This window comes from Prorops nasuta, unplaced genomic scaffold, assembly GCF_024137725.1.
Source record: "Prorops nasuta isolate Cenicafe-Biocafe unplaced genomic scaffold, Cenicafe_Pnas_1.2 PNAS00033, whole genome shotgun sequence".
NCBI classification, from domain to species: domain Eukaryota; kingdom Metazoa; phylum Arthropoda; class Insecta; order Hymenoptera; family Bethylidae; genus Prorops; species Prorops nasuta.
Window position 1 is genome coordinate 2,279,289 of NW_027116830.1, and position 22,006 is coordinate 2,301,294.

The 22,006-nt window shown below is 35.5% G+C and overlaps 2 protein-coding genes across 4 annotated transcripts; one reads left to right on the plus strand and one right to left on the minus strand.

Moving 5' to 3' along the window:
* Nucleotides 1–5,405: 5,405 nt before the first annotated feature.
* LOC136783457 (ubiquitin thioesterase otubain-like) lies at nt 5,406–8,203 on the plus strand. Of its 3 annotated transcripts, none has more exons than XM_066743638.1 (6): nt 5,406–5,472; nt 5,573–5,663; nt 5,728–5,780; nt 6,153–6,452; nt 6,534–6,734; nt 7,038–8,203. In XM_066743638.1, exons 2-6 carry the CDS (start codon nt 5,621–5,623, stop codon nt 7,233–7,235), a joined length of 795 nt encoding a protein of 264 aa, XP_066599735.1. In that variant the 5' UTR covers nt 5,406–5,472; nt 5,573–5,620; the 3' UTR covers nt 7,236–8,203. The 3 variants fall into 3 exon arrangements, with proteins under 3 accessions (XP_066599735.1, XP_066599736.1, XP_066599734.1); XM_066743639.1 differs by having other exon boundaries at nt 5,458–5,472; nt 5,552–5,663; XM_066743637.1 differs by lacking the exon at nt 5,406–5,472 and having other exon boundaries at nt 5,505–5,663.
* Nucleotides 8,204–8,347: 144 nt separating this feature from the next.
* BORCS7 (BLOC-1 related complex subunit 7) lies at nt 8,348–11,013 on the minus strand. Its single transcript, XM_066743640.1, has 2 exons — nt 10,844–11,013; nt 8,348–9,080 (listed from the first exon to the last, which is right to left on the minus strand). Exons 1-2 carry the CDS (start codon nt 10,979–10,981, stop codon nt 8,901–8,903), a joined length of 318 nt encoding a protein of 105 aa, XP_066599737.1. The 5' UTR covers nt 10,982–11,013; the 3' UTR covers nt 8,348–8,900.
* Nucleotides 11,014–22,006: the final 10,993 nt, after the last annotated feature.

A 22,006-nucleotide genomic window follows, 5' to 3' on the forward strand; every position in this document is an offset into this window, starting at 1 on the left:
CGCTTTCACAATCACTATTATAACATAATTAAACCATAATTATTGAAATAACTGGTCCACACAGAAATGCTTCATAAATTAGTCCTTTTTTATTCATTGGTCTATATATATTTCTTTGCTGTAATTTAAACTCATCAGAAACAGCATTTAACCTGTAACATATATAAAAAAACCACAAAGTATATTTTCTTAATAATTTATAATTACTTTAACATTTCCTATTAACTAATACTCATCTGATATTTTTTCTTTATATATTTATTAAAATCCTTTCTTTCTTTCTTCTTATTTGTTTTTTAAAAATATTTATGTTTCTGTATTTCTTCAAAATACAGGTTAATTTAGCTTTTGACAGCTCTTTTGCGTCAAAGGGATAGCCGATCAAAAATTTGACGGTGTCCACTAGAATTCCCTAGATAACCCCTTGCCTCTCTTATCCCCACTGCCCCTCGCCTGACGCAAGATTATTGAGCAATAGTGTACATACTCACCCTAAGTTGCTTAAGCCTACGGCACACTATGCTGGATTTCGTGCTAGAATGCTTGCTAGATTTGTGAAGGACCAATGAGATTATTATATTTAATTCACAACTGAATCATCATTGGTCTTCACAATTCTAGCAAGCATTCTAGCACGAAATCCAGCATAGTGTGCCGTAGGCTTTAAGGTTATTTTCCAGTTTTCAGACCAGTTGTACACTGTTCAAAATTGAATCATGTACAGGTATAGTTTCTGCTTCCCTATACTATCTTGTAGCAAAAATGCTTCTCGCAAAATTGATTCATGTCCATCTCAACTACTCTATACTATCTTATAGCAAAAATTTAATGACAACAGCAGACGAAACGCGACATCGACAAATATGAAGATGACGTTTTGGACGTAGTAAAAGTATTATCCAGAAAGCATATTATTTATGTTGGAAATGTAGGGATGTCGAAAAATGGAATGGAAAATAATGCAAATATGGTGCATATATATAATATTATTTATCAAGTATAAAAAGGAAGAGATCGGATGTAATTTTCAGCCTATAAAGAGGAAAAAGCATCAGATAAGCATCGGGAGCAGTAAATCAAAAGAAAGATTAAAGAATATTTTGCTTTGTTAAATTAATCTTTCTTCTGACTTGCTGCTCCCGATACTTATCTGATGCTTTTTCCTCTTTATAGGCTGAAAATTGCATCCGATCTCTTCCCTTTTATACTTGATAAATAATATTATATATATATATGCACCATATTTGCATTATTTTCCATTCCATTTTTCGACATCCCTACATTTCCAACATAAATAATATGCTTTCTGGATAATACTTTTACTATACGTCTAAAACGTCATCTTCATATTTGTCGATGTCGCGTTTCGTCTGCTGTTGACGCTGTTGTCTTTAAATTTTTGCTATAAGATAGTATAGAGGAGTTGAGATGGACATGAATCAATTTTGCGAGAAGCATTTTTGCTACAAGATAGTATAGGGAAGCAGAAACTATACCTGTACATGATTCAGTTTTGAACAGTGTACACTGTGGGAAATTGATTCGTCGACCTTTCGGTTAACTTCACTCCGTACTTTTCTGAATTATACCACAGTATAGAAAAAATCATTTAAGTTGGTATCTGTTGTAGAAAGTATAGAAATATGAAAATAATATATATATTTTCATACTCATGTACATATAGTCTACTCGACATTAGTTCATCAAAATAGTAAATGTCAAATAGGTAAAATTCATGAAATATGAAGTATCAGTTGTTTGTAGCACAACAGAAAGAATTATAATAAATAGTTATTTAACCAATATTTTCAAAAATTATGTATTTCTTTAAAGTATGAAAATATTCTGTTTGTCTACAAATAAATCCTTCATTTGTAAATAAGTGTATGCAAGTTATTTAATCAAAAGTTGGACCAGCTGAAGTAAAGGGACTAATGCATAGCAGAAAGAAGAATAGTTGTCAGATGAGTATTCCAAACCACAAAAGCAAAACTGATTGGGATATTTTTCTTGGTTAAAATGTTTGTAATCATTTTTGTTACAGGAATCATTCATCAAGACACATGGTATAATTGTTATTATTTATTGCACATCTCTAATAAAACAGTGATTTGTGAAGTGGACAAAAATTCTTGTATATTTAAAAGTTGAGTGAAATCCATCTATTGCAGTCGCAGCTACTCCGTAAAACTTGGATTTGAAGACTTAAGTAAATCTCACCTAAAAAAATATAATTATTAAAATTAAGAAATGTAAGTCTATCATAATAAGTTATTATTTGTTTACCGTCAAAAGTCTATAGCATGGCCATTATTTTCTAAGACTTTGTTTAGTCTATGCGGGACGGAATTTACCAAATTTTCACAAATTTCAGGTTCTCCTCTCAATTCTTCCCAAACTCTCAACACATGATTTCTCAGGGCTTCTTTAGTTCTTTCAGCCTCTGGTCTCCATCGTTTGGTTATGATGCCCCAGATATTCTCTATGACATTTAAGTCAGGTGATTTGGAAGGCCAATCAACCAGAGAAATTTGTGGATGCCGGTTAAACCAATCTCGTGTCTTGAACGAGGTGTGTACGCTGGAATTATCCTGCACATAGTGAATGGTAGGCATTTCCTCCTCAGGATAGATTGCTCTTACTGTCGGCAGCATGACATCTTCCAATACATTGATATATATATCCGAGTTCATCTTAGTTTCTATTTGATGAAGCTCTCCAATGCCATGCTTGGACATCCAGCCCCAGAATGCCAACGATATTCTACAACTCCTGTCTCGAGGAAGAACATATTTTTCGTTCAACCTTTCGTCATCTGGCCTCCACACGTGCATTCGGCCGTCTGCTGTTGACACAAATACCTTCTCATCTGTCCAGATCGTATTATCCCAGCAATCATCCTGTTGGCCTAAATATTCTAGAGCAAATCCTACACGTCTTTCTCTGTGCTCATTTGTGTATTTAATTTTTCTGCAAGGACGATGGCAATGGACACCTTCTCTATGCAGAATATTACGCACTGTTTTAGGTGTAATATTTAAATTTATCTCACTTAGAACTCTTGCAGATGCTTGGAAAGGATTGTTTTCCATTGAACTACGAATAATTCTGTTTTCTTCTGCAGTTGTTTTAGCAACTCCATGGTTTTCTTTTCTATGATCTGATAATCCTTCCAGGCCATTCTCTCTATACCGATCTATCCACTTACTCACTGTCTGCCTATGCAAATTTAACTTTCTTGCAATTTCAATATTGCTATAATTTTCTCTCTTCAATGCAATAATTTGCCCTCTTGTAATTAAATCTTTTTCCCTTTGATTCATTTTCACTTTTACTTAATTGTAACTTGCAGTCTTTTGTTTTAAACAAAAGACTGCAAGTTACAATTAAGTGGGAAAAAAACAAAAGACAAATAAAGACTGCAAGTTACAATTAAGTAAAAGTGAAAATGAATCAAAGGGAAAAAGATTTAATTACAAGAGGGCAAATTATTGCATTGAAGAGAGAAAATTATAGCAATATTGAAATTGCAAGAAAGTTAAATTTGCATAGGCAGACAGTGAGTAAGTGGATAGATCGGTATAGAGAGAATGGCCTGGAAGGATTATCAGATCATAGAAAAGAAAACCATGGAGTTGCTAAAACAACTGCAGAAGAAAACAGAATTATTCGTAGTTCAATGGAAAACAATCCTTTCCAAGCATCTGCAAGAGTTCTAAGTGAGATAAATTTAAATATTACACCTAAAACAGTGCGTAATATTCTGCATAGAGAAGGTGTCCATTGCCATCGTCCTTGCAGAAAAATTAAATACACAAATGAGCACAGAGAAAGACGTGTAGGATTTGCTCTAGAATATTTAGGCCAACAGGATGATTGCTGGGATAATACGATCTGGACAGATGAGAAGGTATTTGTGTCAACAGCAGACGGCCGAATGCACGTGTGGAGGCCAGATGACGAAAGGTTGAACGAAAAATATGTTCTTCCTCGAGACAGGAGTTGTAGAATATCGTTGGCATTCTGGGGCTGGATGTCCAAGCATGGCATTGGAGAGCTTCATCAAATAGAAACTAAGATGAACTCGGATATATATATCAATGTATTGGAAGATGTCATGCTGCCGACAGTAAGAGCAATCTATCCTGAGGAGGAAATGCCTACCATTCACTATGTGCAGGATAATTCCAGCGTACACACCTCGTTCAAGACACGAGATTGGTTTAACCGGCATCCACAAATTTCTCTGGTTGATTGGCCTTCCAAATCACCTGACTTAAATGTCATAGAGAATATCTGGGGCATCATAACCAAACGATGGAGACCAGAGGCTGAAAGAACTAAAGAAGCCCTGAGAAATCATGTGTTGAGAGTTTGGGAAGAATTGAGAGGAGAACCTGAAATTTGTGAAAATTTGGTAAATTCCGTCCCGCATAGACTAAACAAAGTCTTAGAAAATAATGGCCATGCTATAGACTTTTGACGGTAAACAAATAATAACTTATTATGATAGACTTACATTTCTTAATTTTAATAATTATATTTTTTTAGGTGAGATTTACTTAAGTCTTCAAATCCAAGTTTTACGGAGTAGCTGCGACTGCAATAGATGGATTTCACTCAACTTTTAAATATACAAGAATTTTTGTCCACTTCACAAATCACTGTTTTATTAGAGATGTGCAATAAATAATAACAATTATACCATGTGTCTTGATGAATGATTCCTGTAACAAAAATGATTACAAACATTTTAACCAAGAAAAATATCCCAATCAGTTTTGCTTTTGTGGTTTGGAATACTCATCTGACAACTATTCTTCTTTCTGCTATGCATTAGTCCCTTTACTTCAGCTGGTCCAACTTTTGATTAAATAACTTGCATACACTTATTTACAAATGAAGGATTTATTTGTAGACAAACAGAATATTTTCATACTTTAAAGAAATACATAATTTTTGAAAATATTGGTTAAATAACTATTTATTATAATTCTTTCTGTTGTGCTACAAACAACTGATACTTCATATTTCATGAATTTTACCTATTTGACATTTACTATTTTGATGAACTAATGTCGAGTAGACTATATGTACATGAGTATGAAAATATATATATTATTTTCATATTTCTATACTTTCTACAACAGATACCAACTTAAATGATTTTTTCTATACTGTGGTATAATTCAGAAAAGTACGGAGTGAAGTTAACCGAAAGGTCGACGAATCAATTTCCCACAGTGTACTTACATACATACATACCAACTGTAGATAATTGCTCATTGGTAGTATTCAGCAGAGAGACAGCAGTTGCGGAACTGTTGAGTAATTCTTTTTTAAGAACCCGTGCTCCAGGGTAAGATTTGGAACGTAGCCATATGTATAACCATTCTTTTTAATACCAGATAACGCTCATAGGGTCGCTGCGCTTTTGCAGTTACTAGAATTCGCCGTCAGCAGCTGCTTGTGGTAATTATTCTCTTTTCATTTTTAACGTAAAATATTAAACTCTTAAATGTAAGCGGCAGGTTTCTTCTTTTCTATATAGGCATCTATGTTTTTTTTACAGTTTATTAATTTAATCTTCTACACATTTGTATTGCAAACTGCTTAAAATATGGAAGGAAAATCATTTAAAGGATCGATATTAGAAAATACAGGTAGTTTAAATTTTTTATTTTGTATTAAAATAACAATAGTGTTTTATTTTTTCGTTCATTACAGATGTCAATCAAGATGAACTAATTCTACAGCAGCAGCGAAGAATCGAAAAAGAGGTACTTAAAATAACTTTTAATTTATTTTTGATGAAATATTAATTGTTCTTAATAAATGTAATTACAGTAAAATATTATATACATAAATATTGATCTTCTAAGATATAATTTTTTATTTAATAAGATCTGTAGCTTAATGTTACTTTATTAAAAAGTAACACTCTTGGAAATTTAATGTGATCACCAAAATTAGCTTTCGACAGAGCAATATATTTGATTGTATTTTGCTATAATATTAGTCCAACAATAAAGACCTGTAGCAATGTAATTTTAATAACAGCTACTAAATAGCCAAGCAACTGTTTGAATTTGCTGAATGTAATGAGTATTAAATTTTTGTTTAAGATTTAATTAATTTTTTCAATATTATAGATTTCTGAGTCAATAGCTTTAGTAGGAGAAAAGGAATCTTTGACAAGCCTTGAACAAGAATATAACAAAGATGACATATATTTATCAAAGGCAAAAGTATTGGGTCAAAAATATTCATATATTAGGAGAACCAGACCAGATGGTAATTGCTTTTTTAGAGCATTCAGTTATGCATATCTTGAAAAGTTAATTGGAGATAAAGAAGAATATAATAAATTTAGACAACTTGCATTAAAGAGTAAGGATAACCTCGTAGCATTAGGATTTCCACAATTTACTGTAGAAGACTTTCATGATACGGTAATCACAATTTTACAAAAATTGTTTTCTTTTCAAATATCTAAATATATTTATTTAATTCAAATTTTTCTGTGTTCTCAGTTTATGGAAGTGGTTGATAAAGTTGGCAATGGCTCTGACTCAAGTTATATTGATTTGCATAAGCTTTTTAATGAGCAAGGTTATTCAGATTATGTTGTTGTATATCTTAGGTTAATTACATCCGGGCAACTTCAACAAGAAGCTGATTTTTATCAGCATTTTATAGAGGGAGAACGTTCCATTACAGAGTTTTGTCATCAGGTTGGTTTTAAATTGTAAAATCTTATTTACAAAATCTAATTTATAATAAAATTATATTTCTTAATTTAAAATGGCAGAACGGTGGTTGTGTTCAATAGCATTTACTGCTTAATAAATACTAAGCAAGTTGACTGAAACTGACCAATCATAATAAGTATTTTATTCAGTGCTTATTTATTGACAAATTGCTTGAACACAATCATTGAATAGATAATTGAAATAAGATTTAATTGAGGCATAATTTGTTGAGTTTAAGGTAACATCATATACTATGTATCTTAGCAATTTAAAATCTTTTTTTAGGAAGTAGAGCCCATGTACAAAGAGTCTGATCATATCCACATTATTGCTATGAGTACTGCATTGGAAACAGGAGTTAGAGTACGCTATATGGATCGTGGTGCAGGTACAGAAGTAACAGCACATGATTTCCCTGAAGGCTCCACTCCATCAGTGCACTTACTATATCGTCCAGGCCATTATGACATATTATATCCATAATGAGTATAAATAAATGTATATATATGTATATATATATATATAAATATATATATATATATATATGTATGTATATATACTTCAAAAGTTAAAGCAAATTCTGATTCAAAACCTCTGTTTTTTTATTAAGGCTGAATGTAGATTCCATATAATTAACTGATTTATTTTGAATTTAAAAATTTAAACACTTGTACAGTATTGAATATTTTAAGCTAAATTAGTTTGAAAAATTATTTTTCAAAGATAAATTTTACAAATTTGTGCACACTAGTATGAAAGCCTGTAAATAGATATTTGAGGAATATGATATTTTAGTACTAAATTAGATGCTCATATCTATACACTGAGTTCTGTAATGGCTGGAAGAAAATTGAAAGGGTTGTAGAGGATTAAATTCTAATTCGGAACTTCCTTTAATATTTTTCAGTTTGAGCCTTTTGTACCAAGTTATTCGATAGAAAAGTTAACTTCTTAGAGCAGAGAAGAACAACTAGACTATCTATATACATATATATAATTTCAAATCATAATATCAAGTAAATCGATCGGATCAACGAATAAACTAATATAGAGTTTTGGAAAACTCTTGAGATATAAGTTATAAGAATATGCAAATCAAAGTTTAGAGTTCAATTTAAAGAGATCGAGGTTAATCTTAATAACTTCTATATTCCTTTATTTAAATTATTTTTTTATTGTTATTTATAATGCTCTTCTTGAAACAGAAATTGAAGTGTCTTTTTAAAGATTTAATATTTATTTTCCATCTACTTGGGGTGGATATATTTCTTTACAAATTCAACCTTTATATAATAACTTGTATTAAATTGATTTGTTAACATTTTAGCTAATTTCATTTGACATTTTCTCTATCAAATTCCTATACTACACTATATTTGAAATGTTTACGAATCAATTTATTATAATGCACTATAAAGTAGAAAAGACTTTATGGCGGCCATTTGTTTTGTAGCAATAATATTAAATATGTTTTTAACTTAATATATAATAATCAAGGTGACAGAAGTTTGAACATTATAAAAACGTGGAATGCAGTAATGTAAATGTAAACATAGTTTTAGAGATTGATTAATTGATAGATTGTACAGAAAGAGTAAATTATTGAAAATTTTATTCAATTTTTCCATAACTACAATGTATCGAAACTACTTTTTTGAATTGCTTTGATGACCTGCGAGATAAGCAAAATTTCATCATGAATACATTTCTTCAAATATATTAGTTTTGCATGCCTTGGGTTCTCAGGAATCAAGAAAAATACATGGTTGATAAAAATCTGCTTTAATTTTTCTGATTTTCGCCTGATTAGAACCGATTTTGGACTGCTGTGCGTTGGTACTGTCTATATAATTGTTTTATTGCGGTTTTAGAAGTCAAATTTTTGTTGAGTAACACAATAAAATAGGCTCAAACCAAAAACTGGTAAAGGAAGTTTCAACTTAAAATTTAATTTTGTACACGGCCTTAAGTTTTCTTCAAGCCATTGTAGGATACAGTGTATATTGAATCTTGAATAAGTTTTGTTAAGTGTTAGTATTTTAAAAACAAAAAGAGATAATACGAAAAAGAGAATAATAGATTATATTTGTTAAAGAATCAACACAAATATTAGTATAATTAAAGATAATTTTATATTATACATAAAATTTACTGTTGCATGGCACACACTTGATCCATAATCTCTTCTAATAATTCTACAGTTCTGTCAACTTCTATAATTCGATATTCCAATTGGGTTGTAATAAGAGATGCTTTTTTTAAATTAGCAGCTGCCGTTTCCCATCCATGCTCTTGAAGTGCAAAATTTTTGGCTGAATGAATAATTACCTAAAACAAGTTAAAATTAAATAACAGTTTTTCGTTAGTAAAATCGTTTTCAAGTCATTATGTTTTATTATGCTACCAATGCTCAATTTCATTAAGTTTCAATTATTTATACATTTATTGTAATATCTGTATGTATGCTGGGTGTCTTTCTACAAATGCCTAGGGCCAAAAATATATCTTATTAAGACTGGCTGAAGTTGTAAAAAAAATTTTAAACAGCAATTAACATTATTTTTCTTATAAATAAGTTAAAAAATTAAGGCAGCAATGTTAATACTAATAGTAATTGTATGTCTGTGAATAATATTTAGTACTTATAGCTTCTTGTATAATCGGTTGTTAAACCGAAAAAATATTTATCAGTTAGGGCGGCATGAATTGGCGTAAAACTAGGTAGTGTATGTATGGCTTATGTTATTCAAAATTATTTAGCATCGTAACATAACGCGTTTTTTTTCCGATATTCAAAAAATTTGATATTTTTCTTGAAAAGAGTGCTATAAGTATTTGCCGGACCAGAGTCGTAAATTAAAACGGTGGCTATTTAATGGAAAATTAAGAAATACGGATCCAACAAGTAATTGTGTAAAATTTATTTGTATAAGAGTTTATTTTTTCTCTAAACTTAATCATTAAAGAAGAAAGGTCAAATAAACGACCTTCATTTATAAATGTTTTATATTGGAGTGAATATATTAATTAAATTTATAACAAGTTTATTAAGATATTCATACTTTCATTTTAATTATAGCAACATTAAAAATGTATATATCAAAGTGGCGATGTAATAGCTGTTTGAAGTTGCCTTCTAGATTTTATGTCGAGCATCGCTTAGATCGCTAAAAAGATCAAGAATTTAATTTTTAGTCACTTTTACTTTAAACATACTTATCCGCCTTGTATGGAGCTAAATTTAATAAAACATTAAATATAAATATTTCTAGCCTTTTTTTAATAGGAACTTGAAAAAGAAAAATCTTTAAAGAGTATTATATTTTAAAAAATTTTACTAACATCTATAAGGTTCCTGCGAAGGCGAATAAGTTAAAAAAGGTATACGAAAAATTTCGTTTCAATCGGTGAAAACTGTAGGTGTTATTTTATCCACACTGTTCAAAGTTTGGATGGCATCGCGCAAGTTGTTTCTCAGCCGTTACTGATTCAGCCTTTTTTGAGAAAAGCTGTTACTGAAATATACATAATTGTTTTCCTTACATAATAATAATAACATGCAAAAAAGTTACAAGGACTAATTGCCTCTTTGGTCAAGATATATTAAATAAATCATTTACGTGCGAGGAGGACGTTCACCAGACCCCTGCAGCAACGCTTGAAACTTGTAAGTTTAACGATGCCCCAAGTATACTTAGACTTTGAAAATCGAATTATGAGTTTGGAAAAGCATTCCCAAAAGGTGAAATAAATATTTTATGCAATAATTTAATTTACGTGTTACTGGAACCTCCCCTCTTTAATATATACATGATTAAAAGTTGCTATAATATTAAAATATTCATTATAACTTTTTTAACACTTGAAACCTGTAAGATACAAATTATAACTACATAAGCCACCTGCGTATCATATAGATTTCAATGCACATAATTTTTTTAAACCTTTTAAATACCAAAATAAACAAGAATTGATAGATATTACACCCTGCCCATAAATATAATAAATAGTTTAATATTCGTCCACATTACACAATTTAAAAAAAAAATTAAAAAAACAAATGAATTTTAATGAAATATTGATAATGTTACTTCACTACTGTTAGAGGCTCGTTGTAATTGTCTCGCAAGCGATGCAATGTTGTTTACATTCACTTGTACTCTATCTGATAAACGTATCTTTGATTCTGCGAACAAACTTCTTGCACTTGTGCTTGATGCGGACGCCATGGTTCCGGAAGGCAGCCCTGCCTGGCCCCTGGCCCGGCCCTGATTGTCTGGGACAGCGTTGCCAAGTGTAGTATAATTATACTACCGTAGTATAATTTTCCTATAGCGTAGTATCCTTAGGATACTACGCTACAGTTTCTGTTCCCTGCGGGATCCTACGCTATAGTTTCTGTTCACTGCGGGATCCTACGCTACAGTTTCTGTCCTTGCGGGATACAACCAATGCCAGGTATGGCTTTTTCTAATGTTTCGATGCATTTAGGAACTGCTTTAAAAAGACACCAGCGCTCTTACTATGTAGTACTAATACGCGCGCCTATGTATAACTCATCCTCGCTTATCTCGTATATACACAATGGGAAATTAAATCATATGTAGCTCAGGCATCAGATAGTGTAGTAATGAATTAAATAATATAATTCAACCCGGGAAAGAAAACTATAGTATAATTAACGGGAATCCATATACCGACATTACAGGGCGAAAACTATTTCGCATGCAGCGTCGTCATTTGTTGACGGATTGTAAAGTTATTACAGGTTTTTGGGAATGCCAGAAGCTTATCTACTAAGTTACGTTAGGAAAATTAACAAAAAATGAAAAAAAATTTTTGTTTAAATAAATATATTAACATTATTGAGAAACAACAATTAAATCGCAAAATCCCCCAACGTACTTTACTAGATAATGTTCATACGTTTCCAAAAAGTCCACAAAAATGCAAATCTGTCAAGAAATGACGATGCTGCATGCAAAATAAATAATGGAAGAATTTCGTGTTCGGGAAGTCGCCAACACGAAATTCTTCAATTATTTATTTTGCATGCAGCATCGTCATTTCTTGACAGATTTGCATTTTTGTGGACTTTTTGGAAACGTATGAACATTATCTAGTAAAGTACGTTGGGGGATTTTGCGATTTAAATGTTGTTTCTCAATAATGTTAATATATTTATTTAAACAAAAAATTTTTTTCATTTTTTTTTAATTTTCCTAACGTAACTTAGTAGATAAGCTTCTGGCATTTCCAAAAACCTGTAATAACTTTACAATCCGTCAACAAATGACGACGCTGCATGCGAAATAGTTTTCGCCCTGTAATGTTGGTATATGGATTCCCGTTAAGGTGTGGTGTGCTCTTGGCACTTCTACAAGATTCCCAAAGATCAGAAAATTAATTCGAATCATTTACTAATCGGAAGGGATCTTGTAGAAGTGAGCCCCCCCACCACGACAAGGTGGCACACCGTCGGGGAGGGAGGCGGCGCCGCCTCACCTGAAACAAAAAGAAAACAAAAATATACTTGAAAAAACGAGTATTTAACCCGAAATGTGGAAGGATTTTCAAAGAAAATATTTCCACATTTCAGATTCTAATTAGGAATTTCAAAGACAGACAAAGATATAAATTAATAAAGCATGCTAAAAAAAGTGAATGAATAGAGAAACTAACTAAATTGTTACTTCTTTCCAGCGGTTAGTTGAGAAGCTTCCTCCTCTCGAGCGTGAATGTTAATTCACACAAAGGTCAACCAGATCTTGACTGATACTCTCCTCAGTGACTAATTACCCTTACATTCTTTGTCCCTTGGTGTGGATCCGAGTTGTCACACAAAGAACTACTACGTCGAGGAAACGATTTACACATCAATAAAGATGGACCCCTATTAGGTGAACTTAATGAGCCAACATCGAGAGTCCACAAGGACAAAGTAAGTAAGAGTTGACAGTCACTGAAGGAGGATCAGCCCGAGCCAGTTGACACTCGAGAGTCCACTTCTCAATAAACACCTGTACTTGAATTAACAATGAATGAAAGTAATAAAAGTAAATTTGCCTATCCTTGAAATTATTTAAATAAATGTGGACTTAAGTAAACGGAGAGTGTTTACTTCCTACTCCTTGGTAGCCTTGTCCTATAAGCGTCCTTCCTAAAACATAAAATAAATTAAACAAGTATGAGAAATAAGAAAAGAATGTATTTGCCTGTACGTCTTCCTCCAACGACGGCTCGATTCCGAATGATGGTTTGACTCACTCCAACCCAGGATGGCAATGGCGCATGATTGGTGTCGATTTGTTATAGGGTTTATATCGTTATTGGATACGGGGTCACTATCCATGGTCCTCTAGCGCTCGACCTGAAAAAAACAAAAAAATTAGAATAAATTTGGAAAAAAACGAGAATTCAACCCGAAATTTGGAAGTATTTTCAAGGAAAATATTCCCACATTTCAGATTCTAATTAGGAATTTCAAAGACAGACAAAGATATAAATTAATAAAGCATGCTACAAAAAGTGAATGAAAACAGAAGCTAACGAAATTGTTACTTCTTTCCAGCGGTTAATTGAAAAGCTTCCTCCTCTCGAGCGTGAATGTTAATTCACACAAAGGTCAACCAGATCATGACTGATACTCTCCTCAGTGACTAATTACCCTTACTTTCTTTGTCCCTTGGTGTGGATCCGAGTTGTCACACGAAGAACTACTACGTCGAGGAAACGATTTACACATCAATAAAGATGGACCCCTATTAGGTGAACTTAATGAGCCAACGTCGAGAGTCCACAAGGACAAAGTAAGTAAGGGTTGATAGTCGCTGAAGGAGGATCAGCCCGAGCCAGTTGACACTCGAGAGTCCACTTCTCAATAAACACCTGTACTTGAATTAACAATGAATGAAAATAATAAGATTAAATTTATCTATCCTTGAAATTATTTAAATAAATGTGGACTTAAGTAAACGGACTGGTAATTAAGCCCTACTCGTTGACAGCCTTGTCCTACAAGAGTCCTTCCTAAAACATAAAATAAATTAAACAAGTATGAGAAATAAAAAAATAAATTATTTGCCAGTACATCCTCTCCCGATGATGTCCCGATTCCAAGTGAGGGTTTGACTTGGTCCAACCCAGGATGGCAATGGCGCATGATTAGTGTTGGATTTATGTCGATATTGGGAAAATGCGGTCACTATCCATGGCTCTCTCCCGCTCCAACTGAAACAGAAAGAAAACAAAAATAAAATTGAAAAAACGAGTATTCAACCCGAAATGTGGAAGGATTTTCAAGGAAAATATTTCCACATTTCAGATTCTAATTGGGAATTTCAAGGACAGACAAAGATATAAATTAATGAAGCATGCTACAAAAAGTGAATGAACAGAGAAGCTAACGAAATTGTTACATCTTTCCAGCGGTTAGTTGAGAAGCTTCCTCCTCTCGAGCGTGAATGTTAATTCACACAAAGGTCGACCAGATCACGGCTGATACTCTCCTCAGTGACTAATAACCCTTACTTTCTTTGTCCCTTGGTGTGGATCCGAGTTGTCACACGAAGAACTACTACGTCGAGGAAACGATTTACACATCAATAAAGATGGACCCCTATTAGGTGAACTTAATGAGCCAACATCGAGAGTCCACAAGGACAAAGTAAGTAAGAGTTGATAGTCACTGAAGGAGGATCAGCCCGAGCCAGTTGACACTCGAGAGTCCACTTCTCAATAAACACCTGTACTTGAATTAACAATGAATGAAAATAATAAGATTAAATTTATCTATCCTTGAAATTATTTAAATAAATGTGGACTTAAGTAAACGGAGAGTGTTTACTTCCTACTCCTTGGTAGCCTTGTCCTATAAGCGTCCTTCCTAAAACATAAAATAAATTAAACAAGTATGAGAAATAAGAAAAGAATGTATTTGCCTGTACGTCTTCCTCCAACGACGGCTCGATTCCGAATGATGGTTTGACTCACTCCAACCCAGGATGGTAATGGCGCATGATTGGTGTCGATTCGTTATAGGGTTTATGTCGTTATTGGATACGGGGTCACTATCTATGGTCCTCTAGCGCTCGACCTGAAACAAACAAAAAAATTAGAATAAATTTGGAAAAAAACGAGAATTCAACCCGAAATGTGGAAGGATTTTCAAGGAAAATATTCCCACATTTCAGATTCTAATTAGGAATTTCAAAGACAGACAAAGATATAAATTAATAAAGCATGCTACAAAAAGTGAATGAAAACAGAAGCTAACGAAATTGTTACTTCTTTCCAGCGGTTAATTGAAAAGCTTCCTCCTCTCGAGCGTGAATGTTAATTCACACAAAGGTCAACCAGATCATGACTGATACTCTCCTCAGTGACTAATTACCCTTACTTTCTTTGTCCCTTGGTGTGGATCCGAGTTGTCACACGAAGAACTACTACGTCGAGGAAACGATTTACACATCAATAAAGATGGACCCCTATTAGGTGAACTTATTGAGCCAACGTCGAGAGTCCACAAGGACAAAGTAAGTAAGGGTTGATAGTCGCTGAAGGAGGATCAGCCCGAGCCAGTTGACACTCGAGAGTCCACTTCTCAATAAACACCTGTACTTGAATTAACAATGAATGAAAATAATAAGATTAAATTTATCTATCCTTGAAATTATTTGAATAAATGTGGACTTAAGTAAACGGACAGCTAATTAAGCCTTACTCGTTGACAGCCTTGCCCTATACTTGTCCCTCTTAGAACTTAAAAAAATTAAGCAAGTATGAAAAGTAGAAAAATAATTAGGATATTTGTCAGTACGTCCTCCTCTGATGACGGTTTGACTCCAAATAATGGTTTGTCTTTCTCCAACTGATGGAGAAAAGGGTACAGGGTTGGTATGAATTCCATATCGAATATATATCGATATTGGACTGTTTTGCCACTAGGAATAGTCCGCTTCCACTCCACCTGAAAATAAGAAATGTTAATAAAATTTGAAAAAACGAGTATTTAACCTGAAATATGGAAGGTTTTTCAAACAAAATATTTCCATATTTCATTTTATAATTTGGAATTTCAAGAACTGGCAAAAATGGTATTTAATACGAAGATTCTACCAAAAACATACGATTTTAAAAAAAAAGGGAAAATGGTATTTGATTCTAGTTATTAATTGAGATGCATCTTTCTCTCGAGAGAGTGAACGTTAATTCAATTAAGATGTGCCTTTATTAGTTGAACTGGACGTGTGGGAAGATAGAATCTCCGTGGAAAATGAAGTTGAGGTGATTCCCTTTATTTTAAAAGGAATTAAGAAACCTGAAAATAATACCCTACCTAATACCGAAAACTATAATGACTATCTACTTCACAAAGCTAAAGAGCCTACATATAACGCCAATCTAAACCTAATGAAAAACAGAAAATAAGCGCAAAATAGAAATAGACGATACGGAGGATCTGAAAAACATTAAAAACAAAACAAGAAATGATTTTAACCGAAGAATGGCCAACTGTAACCTACTGATAGGTTTTTGGTCATTCTTTAGTTAATAAAAAAAATTTCCACGGTTTTACCCGTGGGACTCACTCATTCAGCGAATTCCCAGTCATAATTCATACATATTCTGCGATAATACCGAAGATGGGAATGGTGATGTTGATGGCGATGATAATGGCGTTTATGATGACGATGGAGATGAGGACGCTGACGTTATGCACTCGCGAAAAAATGATCTTTAAACGGCACTGCGCGAATTCTTTTTAAGGTACACTTCTCGCGACAACCGCACTACGCGACGAGCAGCTCACGAGTGACACTACGAGACTCGGATTATTCAAAAGGCACTACGCGACGCGATTTCTTTTTAACGTACACTACCGGGATAGCCGCACTACGCGACGAGCAGTTCACGACTGTCACTACAAATTCTAATTTATAAAACAGCAGTGCGCTACGTGATTTCTTTTTAACGTACACTACCGGGACAACCGCACTACGCGACGAGCAGTTCACGACTGACACTACAGACTCGGATTTTTGAAGCAGCTGTGCGCTACGCGATTTCTTTTTAACGAACACTACGCAGGAGAACCGCACTACGCGACGAGCAGTTCACGACTGACACTACAGACTCGGATTTTTAAAGTAGCATTGCGCTACGCGATTACTTTTTAACGTACACTGCCGGGACAACCGCACTACGCGACGAGCAGTTCACGACTGACACTACAGACTCGGATTTTTAAATCAGCAGTGCGCTACGCGATTTCTTTTTAACGTACACTACGCAGGAAAACCGCACTACGCGACGAGCAGTTCACGACTGACCCTACAGACTCGGATTTTTAAAGTAGCAGTGCGCTACGCGATTTCTTTTAAACGTACACTACCGGGACAACCGCACTACGCGACGAGCAGTTCACGACTGACACTACAGACTCGGATTTTTGAAGCAGCTGTGCGCTACGCGATTTCTTTTTAACGAACACTACGCAGAAGAACCGCACTACGCGACGAGCACTTCACAACTGACACTACAGACTCGGATTTTTAAATCAGCAGTGCGCTACGCGATTTCTTTTTAACGAACACTACCGGGACAACCGCACTACGCGATGAGCAGTTCACGACTGACACTACAGACTCGGATTTTTGAAGTAGCAGTGCGCTACGCAATTTCTTTTTAACGAACACTACGCGGAAGAACCGCACTACGCGACGAGCAGTTCACGACTATCACTACAGATTCTGATTTTTAAATCAGCAGTGCGCGACGCGATTTTTTTTAACGTGTCCTATGCGGGACAACCGCACTCCGCGACAAACACTTATCGACTGACACTACGAAACTCGGATTATTCAAAAGGCACTACGCGACGCGATTTCTTTTTAACGTACACTACCGGGACAACCGCACTACGCGACGAGCAGTTCACGACTGACACTACAGACTCGGATTTTTAAAATAACAGTGCGCTACGCGATTTCTTTTTAACGCACACTACCGGGACAACCGCACTACGCGACGAGCAGTTCACGACTGACACTACAGACTCGGATTTTTAGAGTAGCAGTGCGCTACGCGATTTCTTTTAAACGTACACTACGCGGGAGAACCGCACTACGCGACGAGCAGTTCACGACTGACACTACAGACTCGAATTTTTAAAGTAGCATTGCGCTACGCGATTTCTTTTTAACGAACACTACGCGAGAGAACCGCACTACGCGACGAGCACTACACAACTGACACATCGAGACTTGGATTTTTAAAGTAGCAGTGCGCTACGCGATTTCTTTTTAACGTACACTACCGGGACAACCGCACTACGCGACGAGCAGTTCACGACTGACACTACAGACTCGGATTTTTGAAGCAGCTGTGCGCTACGCGATTTCTTTTTAACGAACACTACGCAGGAGAACCGCACTACGCGACGAGCAGTTCACGACTGACACTACAGACTCGGATTTTTAAATCAGCAGTGCGCTACGCGATTTCTTTTTAACGTACACTACGCAGGAAAACCGCACTACGCGACGAGCAGTTCACGACTGACCCTACAGACTCGGATTTTTAAAGTAGCAGTGCGCTACGCGATTTCTTTTAAACGTACACTACCGGGACAACCGCACTACGCGACGAGCAGTTCACGACTGACACTACAGACTCGGATTTTTGAAGCAGCTGTGCGCTACGCGATTTCTTTTTAACGAACACTACGCAGAAGAACCGCACTACGCGACGAGCACTTCACAACTGACACTACAGACTCGGATTTTTAAATCAGCAGTGCGCTACGCGATTTCTTTTTAACGAACACTACCGGGACAACCGCACTACGCGATGAGCAGTTCACGACTGACACTACAGACTCGGATTTTTGAAGTAGCAGTGCGCTACGCGATTTCTTTTTAACGAACACTACGCGGAAGAACCGCACTACGCGACGAGCAGTTCACGACTATCACTACAGATTCTGATTTTTAAATCAGCAGTGCGCGACGCGATTTTTTTTAACGTGTCCTATGCGGGACAACCGCACTCCGCGACAAACACTTATCGACTGACACTACGAAACTCGGATTATTCAAAAGGCACTACGCGACGCGATTTCTTTTTAACGTACACTACCGGGACAACCGCACTACGCGACGAGCAGTTCACGACTGACACTACAGACTCGGATTTTTAAAGTAACAGTGCGCTACGCGATTTCTTTTTAACGTACACTACCGGGACAACCGCACTACGCGACGAGCAGTTCACGACTGACACTACAGACTCGGATTTTTAAAGTAGCAGTGCGCTACGCGATTTCTTTTAAACGTACACTACGCGGGAGAACCGCACTACGCGACGAGCAGTTCACGACTGACACTACAGACTCGGATTTTTAAAGTAGCATTGCGCTACGCGATTTCTTTTTAACGAACACTACGCGAGAGAACCGCACTACGCGACGAGCACTACACAACTGACACATCGAGACTTGGATTTTTAAAGTAGCAGTGCGCTACGCGATTTCTTTTTAACGTACACTACCGGGACAACCGCACTACGCGACGAGCAGTTCACGACTGACACTACAGACTCGGATTTTTGAAGCAGCGGTGCGCTACGCGATTTCTTTTTAACGAACACTACGCAGGAGAACCGCACTACGCGACGAGCAGTTCACGACTGACACTACAGACTCGGATTTTTAAAGTAGCATTGCGCTACGCGATTTCTTTTTAACGAACACTACGCGAGAGAACCGCATTACGCGACGAGCACTACACAACTGACACTTCGAGACTTGGATTTTTAAAGTAGCAGTGCGCTACGCGATTTCTTTTTAACGTACACTACCAGGACAACCGCACTACGTGACGAGCAGTTCACGACTGACACTACAGACTCGGATTTTTGAAGCAGCTGTGCGCTACGCGATTTCTTTTTAACGAACACTACGCGAGAGAGCCGCACTACGCGACGAGCACTTCACAACTGACACTTCGAGACTTGGATTTTTAAAGTAGCAGTGCGCTACGCGATTACTTTTTAACGTACACTACCGGGACAACCGCACTACGCGACGAGCAGTTCACGACTGACACTACAGACTCGGATTTTTAAATCAGCAGTGCGCTACGCGATTTCTTTTTAACGTACACTACGCAGGAAAACCGCACTACGCGACGAGCAGTTCACGACTGACACTACAGACTCGGATTTTTGAAGCAGCTGTGCGCTACGCGATTTCTTTTTAACGAACACTACGCAGGAGAACCGCACTACGCGACGAGCACTTCACGACTGACACTAAAAGACTCGGATTTTTCAAACTGCACTACACTAGCGACAGAATATGCAGTTTATCTCTCCTATGTTTTCACTTGTCGCTTGTCGCTCGTCGCTAGCAGCGACATATTCTGAGGCGGGTTCTGAATGTAGGAACGAAGGAAACGGGTAATCGCTAGCAGCAATCGCATAATGGTTTCTTAGGGGTAGTGACTGTGGTGTCGTGTTATGGTGTATGACATTTGAATTTAATTTGCATGTATAAAAAAATTGTGAATATTCAAATAATAATCAAAAGTTATGAGGTATGCACATATATTGAATGAGGAATTAATAAAGGTTTCATATATATTTGAAATGAATGTGTTTTCTTAAATCCTTGTTATGAAAATATTTCCTTCATTTTCCTATATAGCATGAGAGGATGAAAATTATATAGTTCATATATCAGAAAATAATAATTTACATTAGTAAAGTTATAATTATCCTTAGTTTGATAATTTTATTAGTAAAATTCATTGTTGCTACATGTTACTCATAATAAAACTTAATTGAATTTATTTTGTAATAAAAATGTTACAATTTAAGATTCTGTTTTTAGTAAGAAATCTGTACAGGGTGAGGAACTTAAACCGCCCCAAAACATTAGTAGAAAAAGATGCATATCTTTTTAACTATAAGAGATATTCAATTTTTTTATATGACCTTTGCGAAAGCAAATAACAAGAGGATTCGAGAATGTCCTATGCACAAATTGAATATCTTTTATAATTAAAGAGATACTCGTCTTTCCGCATCTATATTCAAGGGCGGTATAACAGCTTCACTCTGTATATATGCCGTATTATTTTACAAGCAAAGCCTGTTTTTTGGGTTAATTATATTCAACGTTTTTTATATATTAATTACAATAATTATTCATTATATTATTTTAGCTTCATATGTATCGGCTTGCTATAATTGTGACAAATGTATTTTCAATTTGAATTTCCATCCATTTTTCAAATTTAAAATTCACACGATCCGCCTGTTCCGTTCCGTTGAATACATAGTATACAGAGCAGCGATACAGGCGATACGGGCGATACTAGCGATGTCGCTGAAAAGTTGGATAAATTCAACTTTATTTCAGTGTCGCAGAAAGTGTATACTTTATCCCACGTGACCATTTGTCGCTAGCGACGAGCGACAAGTGAAATCGTACCTTTAACGGGATCCCTCACGCGTGCTTTACCGACAGTACAAGTCAATAAACAATTAAGTTAATATAATTCAAATGCGAAGCAAATTGAACAATCGGGCATTTGTAGGATAATGTGCCAGTCCTAACGAGTCAAACGAACTTAAAAACACTCAAATTAGTTGAAAAATAACGCTGTACTATTGTGCCGCTTTCTTGAAGAGAGGTTACTTTTGGTTATTTCCACTTCAAGAACCCGGGACAGTGGTACAGCGTTATTCTTCATCCGATTTGAGTTTTTTTAAGCTGGATTGACTCGTTAGAATTGGCACCTTGTCATAAAGAAGCCCGTTTTTGCAATTTGGTTCGCATTTGACTTTTATTAAACGAAATGTTTATTGACTTGTACTGTCGGTAAAGCACGCGTGAGGGATCCCGTTAATGGCCAAAACACGTCCGAAAGCACTGAGAGCTTATTATACCTAAAACACTATACTTCGTTTCTTCTCTGTGAATCACACTTACTATACATTTTGCGTGGTATATTCAATTCTCGCCAACAAACTATACAGCGTAGTACTATCTTCCAACATGGCGGACTTGGCAACGCTGGTCTGGGAGTTCAGGGACCTAGACCGACTAGACGGCGTCCAGTGTAGACGTAGTATGTATATGTACATACATACATATGTACATATGTATGTAGTAGACTAGACCCAGGCTTTGGGTTAGTCTGTAGTGACTTTCAACTTTAATTAGACTTTGATTGCATCACTGAAGCTAG